This window comes from Brassica oleracea, chromosome C4 (assembly GCF_000695525.1).
Source record: "Brassica oleracea var. oleracea cultivar TO1000 chromosome C4, BOL, whole genome shotgun sequence".
NCBI classification, from domain to species: domain Eukaryota; kingdom Viridiplantae; phylum Streptophyta; class Magnoliopsida; order Brassicales; family Brassicaceae; genus Brassica; species Brassica oleracea.
In genome coordinates this window covers 27,523,278-27,530,541 of record NC_027751.1, presented here as the reverse complement: position 1 = coordinate 27,530,541, position 7,264 = coordinate 27,523,278, and the positions used below count along the sequence as shown (strand labels likewise).

Below are 7,264 nucleotides of genomic sequence, written 5' to 3'. Positions count from 1 at the left end.
AACTTCCGACGACTACAACGGTTACATTTTTTATCGGAATGTCGTCGAAAAGTTGTCGGAAAATTCTGACGAACCTGTTTCGTCGGAATTCCGTCGGAAATGGCCGACGGAATTCCGACGACTTCAATTTTTTGGATTTGGTCGGAAATTTGTCAGTAATCCGTCACAAATGTCCGACGACATTGGTGTCCGTCGGAATTCGGCGTGTTTTCTTGTAGTGAGAGATGCAACAAATTTAGTAATAGACCATAACAGCAAAAGGCATTTTCACAAAAAAATGACACTAATACTAATTACCTAACAAGAGAACCTCTTTTGTAACAAAGAGGGAAAATATATAAGACAACAGAACACAAAATGTCTAAGAACACAAGTCATCAAACAACATCATCTAATGACAGAGGAGTTCTTGTGTCCGACAACTCTTCCTCTTCTTTCTCCACTAAGGCATCCAGGTCTGAACACTTTTTCCATAACTCCAGTAAACTATCCTCCATCTCTTGTAGCCGAGCCACACAAAATTGTTCTTTCTCCTTCTTTACTTTCACATGGTCCAACTTCTTCTCCAACCAATCCACCTTAAAACCAGCGTCTCTCAAGTACGTCAGTGCAACGTCTGCTTCCACAAGATCTTCATTGGATAGCTCCTCGAGTGATTGGCACATCGTCTCGATTAAGCTAAGCAGGAAATCCATACATGCTTTCCTCAGATGTTGGTTCTTTGCACGGAACTCAACTGCAATGTCTGGATGTCTTTTAAAGATAAGTCTCACAGATTCTACCTGAGAATGAAGAGAGATGTTTAAAGCATCAGATATTAAGAACACAAAAGGTTACTAATAAAAAACTAATGAGCGTGCGTACTGTAAACTAACCTTTGAAGGCAGAACTTGAAAGCCACTGAAATTCGTGCTTTCCTTTTCAATTTTTTCCGATGCATCTGAGTATCTTTTGGTGGTGGAAACATGACACCAACCACTAGGGAGAAAAGGATTTATTTAAACAAATGAACTTAAATGAACAAAGACAATAGAGGAAAAGTTGTGTTTACCGTTTGCAGACACATTCACAAATGGGTTAAAGATAAGAGATGGCCAAGAGGAGAAACTTTTTATCACCCTAATGGACTTCGTATCACCGTGATTTGCCATGAAGATTCCTCAGAGTTGAAACTACAGGAGCAGGACAAGAATGAAACCATTAGAACAGAATGCAAATACATAGAAATCAAACAAAATTTGTGAACCAAGAGTAGAGGATATGATCTAAGGATTACCCTTCAAAGTCGTGTAGATGGAAAGGAGAGACACTGAAGAGCTGGTGTAAGAAAACATCCAAGTTCGTCTTTTAAAACTTTGAAGAGTGAAACAGGAGTGCAAAAATATTTTAATCATCATCGTTGGTTCCCAAAAAGAAGTTACTTATTGCTTAGGGAACATAAACTAAGCAAGAGTCACTATTGGTAGCTCATGCATGCGAGGTAATACAATACCATCACGTTAAATCATGTAATGATAAAATCAGAAAATCGTATGTAGAAAAAAACATTATGAGATTTCTTTTTATAAAGTAAAAGATTTATAGATACATTGAATACTTCAAAGTCGTGTAGATGGAAAGGAGAGACACTGAAGAGCTGGTGTAAGAAAACATCCAAGTTCGTCTTTTAAAACTTTGAAGAGTGAAACAGGAGTGCAAAAAAAATTTAATCATCATTGTTGGTTCCCAAAAAGAAGTTACTTATTGTTTAGAGAACATAAACTAAGCAAGAGTCACTATTGGTAGCTCATGCATACGAGGTAATACAATACCATCACGTTTAATCATGTAATGATAAAATCAAAAAATCGTATGTAGAAAAAAACATGATGAGATTTCTTTTTATAAAGTAAAAGATTTATAGATACATTGAATACTTGATAGTTTCAATACTAGGATGACATACCTTGTAACCGTGATATAATTTCCCAGGGTAAGAAGCATACTTCGTAGAAAGTGTTGTATCCAGTTAAGAGGCATATCAGGTAAATGATCCAACAAACTACAACCGTTATAAGGTAAGAAGCATACTTCATACAAAGTGTTGTATCCAGTCTATATATGTTGACTTGAACAAACGGTAGCTAGACATAGAAACAAACGCAACTTCAGGAATCAAATTACGAACTGCTATAAACCCATATATCATGATGAGAATCTTCCTACTACAAAAAAGGATGTGCCACAAAGCTGTGCTGAATCAAACTGAAAACTAGTTAATTCAATCGAACAAACAACCACTCGAGTAGATTTCAGCTATCAGTCATAGATCGTTCACTAGCAGTTTCTCGGTAATAACCAAAGAAGCCAAAATATCAGCAAATTTCTGATGAAGATCAAGGAGAATAGTTGAGCAGATCTCACCTCGGTGGCAACTATAACAATGTTGGGCCTCATTTTCTGCTGATTGTACATGTATTTGAGTTTAGACGACTATGGAAGAAGAAACCTTAAAAAAACTCTTCTCGTGTTTTTAATTCAGACCGAGTCAAAGTGGTTATTCATTGTGAAATGTGAATCAATTCACTTTGTTACAAACACAATCTTTTGGTAGTGCAATTAAACATCATTAACCAAACAACTTTGATTTCTCAACAACCAAAACTATGATACTGGTTAATCAGACATTAAAAAATATGTATGTTGCAACAAGATACAGAACATAGAACGGTTGAGCAGTGGAAACTCCAAGACCATTTCCTTAAGACATGAAAAAATCTTACTCCCGATGGGGCTGAGACACAGGAAACCTGAGATAAGCAGAAATTAACATACCAAGAACAAGACAGAAATGAAAAACCTCTTAAGGAAACGCTATGATTTTGGTGATCAGATTGTTTACTAAAGAACAGTCTTGAGACTTTAGAGAAGCAACTTACAAGCCAGTCAACGTAGAAGCTTAGATTAAGATGGAGAGCGCTGCAAGTGCTTGGGAGCTCAACACTAGCGGATCTTCATCTTCTACGTCTCTATCTCGCTGAGCTGAAACGTCGACGTTTTGTTTCAGTGACGGAGTTCCTCGGAAAGGAGAGGACTTTTAACAGACACACGGCTAACTGACTGAAATTGCATGAATGGTCCCCAGTGTTTTAAACATTTCAAATAAAACACATAATATTTTTTTGTGTTTCTAATACACTTAAAATTTAAATACTAATCATGATTAGTTACTTTGGTCATATAGAAACACATAATTGCAATCATGTTTTCATATTAAGCTAGTGTAATCAATCCAGTATTTTCTTACCAACCACTCATTAAGTTCCATGTTGGTAAACTATATCAAATTTATTCACAACGAGATATGTGAAAGTTTCATTCAGATCTGTACAGACCTGTACATGTCTTTTATATGTAAACAAGTATATTTATCTGAGAAATTTAATTAGTTTGTGTATAAACAAAAGTTATTGTATCTTTACGAAAATAGATAAAAGTCTGACCGGTGCCGTTTTAGTAGACCGGCCAAATTAAGGGAAAAACAGAGGAACAACAACAAAAATTAGAGCTCCATCGTGAAGGCTCTCTATGTTTAGGAGGAAGAAGAGAAAACAGAGGATCCTATTTTCTCCCAGCCAATGGAACACATTAGCATCGATAGATCGACGTTTCTTGAGAATCTCATAATCAGAGATAGCCGTCATTGTCGTTCTCTCTCACGTTCACATCTAATCCTAGACACCAACCTCTCAATATTCAAGAGTTTTAGCACGATATCTTCTCTTTTCAAGATTCCTCTGTTTTTTAATCTTTCATTACAGAACATCCTTCTTCTGTCTCATTTCGAATGAGTAATGTTTGAATCGCAAGGTATGTTTCCTTTGCGTTGTGCATGAAAAAAAAAATGTTACGTGCATGAGTTATGTTTTTTGATGAATTTTTTTTTTTTGAATATAATGTTTTTTGATGGTAACATAAGGGTAAAACATCTTGTGTCTTGGTTCTGTAGAAATGAAGACAATTCTTCGATCAGTCAGCTTTAATAATGACAATGAATCGGATTCAACCATCACCGAACCACCAGAAACTAGAAAGACGCTCTACAATAGATCTCTCAGCATGAAAGGGACAGAAAGACCTAGCCTTTCTTCGGAAGACGTGGAGAACAATCTTTCTTTAAAGCCTCTAACTTTTATGAAAGAAGATGATAAATATAAGATACGGCAATGGAAACCTTTATCCGTAAACGATCACGTAAACGAGTTTCTAGCGTTAATAAGTGACAGTAGATACCAAGCTGCGTTAAAGCTGCAGAAGGTTTATAGAAGCTTTCGAACCAGGAGGAGGCTAGCTGATTGTGCTGTGGTGGTTGAGCAAAGATGGTTCGTATGTTTGGCATCATTGTTTAGATAGAGAGAATATAGTTCTATGTTTAGTAACTATAATGGAGTTTGCAGGTGGAAGGTACTTGATTTTGCTGAGCTTAAAAGAAGTTCTATATCGTTTTTCGAAATTGAGAAGCAAGAGACTGCAGTTTCACGCTGGTCTAGAGCAAGAACAAGAGCTGCTAAGGTAACAACATTAAGCCCATCAGACCAGAGTCAGATCTGGAATTTAAGAGGCCACAAACATTTTAGGTTAATCTTAATATATATATATATATATATATATATATATAATCGACAATTGGGGGCAATGCAACTTATATAAAATAGTTATTTAATATTTGGAGGTAAAAACTAATGTTTCATTTGGCTATGCTCAGTACGGGTCCTGCATCAAATATGTTGGTTTCTTCCCTTGCACTAATCTTTAATCAATGGTTTGGCAATTTTAATGCCTTAGGTGGGTAAAGGCTTGTCAAAAGATGAGAAAGCTAGGAAGTTGGCTTTGCAGCACTGGCTTGAGGCAGTAAGAACATTCTTTTACAATGTCTTTTTATGTGGATATGAGTTTTGTGTAATGCCAAAATGTGATAATAACAGATCGATCCTCGACATCGCTATGGCCACAATCTGCAATTCTATTACCATGCTTGGCTCCATTGTGACAGTTACCAACCCTTTTTCTATTGGTGGGTTTGCTATATAACCAATCAAAAGTGTGACAGTATCAGGAGTACATACATTTTACAAGCTAACAACCAACTTTGTATGTTCAGGCTTGACATAGGAGAAGGAAAAGAGTTGAACCATGAAAGATGTCCAAGAACAAAACTATACCAACAAAGCATCAAGTATCTTGGTCCGGTGAGTTCTTAGTAGACCATTTCTGATGACATTCATGTGTTCTCCTGACCAATGCTTTGTTGTTGTTTTTATGAACAGACTGAAAGAGAAGAGTATGAAGTGGTGATTGAGGATAGTAAACTAATCTATAAACAAAGTGGGATAGTTCTGGACACAAAAGAAGGTCCTCCAGATACAAAGTGGATCTTTGTCCTAAGCGTGTCTAAGATCATGTATGTTGGAATGAAGAAAAAGGGCAACTTTCAACATTCTAGTTTTCTTGCTGGAGGGGCTACCTTATCTGCTGGTAGGATTGTGGTTGATGATGGTGTTCTTAAGGTAAAAATAAATATGTTTCCTTATGTACAAGACGAGAAGTAACTCTCTATGTGTTAAGTTTGAGTTCTTGGGATGATGTTTTCAGGCAGTTTGGCCTCACAGTGGACATTATCTACCAACAGAAGAGAATTTCTTGGCCTTCATGTCTTTTCTTAGGGAGAACAATGTTGACCTCACTGATGTAAAGGTAACATTAATTCCGGTTTTGAGTTTAGGGTATGATTCAAGCCATTACAGAGACTTTGTTTTTCAATTTTTGTAGAAGAGTCCAGATGAAGATGATGGAGAACATCATTTCAAGGTCAAGAGAATGCCTTCAAAAATCAAAGAGGTTGAAGAAGAACCGTGTGACTTTGTGGACGCTGAGACTGGTTTAAGTCCAAACGCTAAACCTAAAAACCATCCAGAGCTACATACATTAACAAGGTTCCATCCAAAAGACAAGGACATGGCTGAGGATGATGATGAAGAAGAGCCTGAAACGCCTTCAGAAGAAGGATATGAGACAGCAGAGGAGACATTCATTGCTGAGGAAGAGTTTGCATATCCAAAATCTCATCTCTTCGATGAAGACATTGAAGAATATGAGAAGCCTGTACCTAAGGAGAAGATAATGAAGAGGATAGATTCACACAAAGGACTCAAATCTTATCAGTTAGCTGAGAGGCTGCACTCGAGGTGGAGTACTGGTGCAGGTCCTAGGATCAGTTGTATGAGAGATTACCCTTCAGAGCTTCAGTTTAGGGTTCTTGAACAAGCTCAGCTATCTCCAAGAGCTTCAAGCTCTTCAAACCCATCTCCTTTTGCTCCGGTTAGATCAAGGGGGACAAGTCTTGGGAGAAGTCCTTTCTCTCAAGAACTTGAGAGGCTTTAGGTCTGTGTATAAAGGATATGTACGAAGCAAATTTACCTGTGATGAAGTGGCCGGATTGAGTATTTTTTTTTGGTTATGTAAGGTGCAGAACTAAGGGCTTGAAGAATGTTCTTCTTATTAGGTGTGTGACTTGTTTCACAAGTCACCTTTTCATTATAAATTATTTTTTTTTTCATATTTTTGTCCTGTGAATATTTTGTAATTTTCTGAATCATATTTTGATATTTTTACCCTTAGCTAATTTTTATTTGTCCATGGAAAAAACAAACAGATTAGCTGAAAATTAAACAAAAAAGCGGTTGAATATTAAGGTGAACTAAGGTCTAAGGGCTTAATTGCTTAAATGAAGTATGATCTTATTATGTCAATAGCGTATAGAATGTCAGATATATCGACAAACCTTGTTATTGAGACCCAACATCGATTTTTCTCATAAAAACAAATAACAAATACGATTACTCGTGTTTCTTTCTGAGACGAAGAATAGGAGGCTGCTGTTGCAAAACATTCAGGCCAACTTAGGATTTGATCACTTATTTACTGTTGAGCCACTTGGCCTTAGCGGAGGATTAGCTCTTTTATTTATGGATGAATTTCAAGTTAATGTTTTATTTTCAAATAACATAATGATTAACACTGAGGCACTCATTGATGGAATAAAAGTCTTTATGACATTTGTTTATGGAGACCCTGTTTTAGAGCGTAGGGATCAAGTTTGGGAACGTTTTACGCGTTTCTCAACAACACGAAATGGACTTTGGTTCATGATAGGTGATTTTAATAAAATAACTGATCATAGTAGTTTGGGAACGTTTTACGCGTTTCTCAACAACACGAAATGGAC

At 36.6% G+C, this 7,264-nt stretch overlaps 2 protein-coding genes across 2 annotated transcripts; one reads left to right on the top strand and one right to left on the bottom strand.

Annotated features, from left to right (window-relative positions):
* Positions 1–377: 377 nt before the first annotated feature.
* LOC106338545 (MATH domain and coiled-coil domain-containing protein At3g58410-like) lies at positions 378–3,683 on the bottom strand. Its single transcript, XM_013777501.1, has 3 exons — positions 3,625–3,683; positions 876–978; positions 378–782 (listed from the first exon to the last, which is right to left on the bottom strand). Exons 1-3 carry the CDS (start codon positions 3,681–3,683, stop codon positions 378–380), a joined length of 567 nt encoding a protein of 188 aa, XP_013632955.1.
* A 44-nt stretch (positions 3,684–3,727) lies between these two features.
* On the top strand, positions 3,728–6,509 carry LOC106340937. The gene is made up of 9 exons (XM_013779761.1): positions 3,728–3,849; positions 3,989–4,361; positions 4,437–4,551; positions 4,825–4,890; positions 4,965–5,053; positions 5,141–5,228; positions 5,307–5,546; positions 5,632–5,733; positions 5,809–6,509. Exons 1-9 carry the CDS (start codon positions 3,834–3,836, stop codon positions 6,418–6,420), a joined length of 1,701 nt encoding a protein of 566 aa, XP_013635215.1. The 5' UTR covers positions 3,728–3,833; the 3' UTR covers positions 6,421–6,509.
* The last annotated feature ends 755 nt before the right edge of the window (positions 6,510–7,264 follow it).

Excerpts from the sequence above, each read along its gene's own strand:
- LOC106338545 (XM_013777501.1), bottom strand. The coding sequence starts at position 3,683 with ATGACGGCTATCTCTGATTATGAGATTCTCAAGAAACGTCGATCTATC. Across the intron at positions 979-3,624 it reads CGATCTATCGATGCTAATGT|TGGTTGGTGTCATGTTTCCA; the intron begins GTTCCATTGGCT and ends TTTTCTCCCTAG. Across the intron at positions 783-875 it reads TTCAAGTTCTGCCTTCAAAG|GTAGAATCTGTGAGACTTAT; the intron begins GTTAGTTTACAG and ends CTTCATTCTCAG.
- LOC106340937 (XM_013779761.1), top strand. Across the intron at positions 5,054-5,140 it reads TACCAACCCTTTTTCTATTG|GCTTGACATAGGAGAAGGAA; the intron begins GTGGGTTTGCTA and ends TTGTATGTTCAG. Across the intron at positions 5,229-5,306 it reads GCATCAAGTATCTTGGTCCG|ACTGAAAGAGAAGAGTATGA; the intron begins GTGAGTTCTTAG and ends TTTTATGAACAG.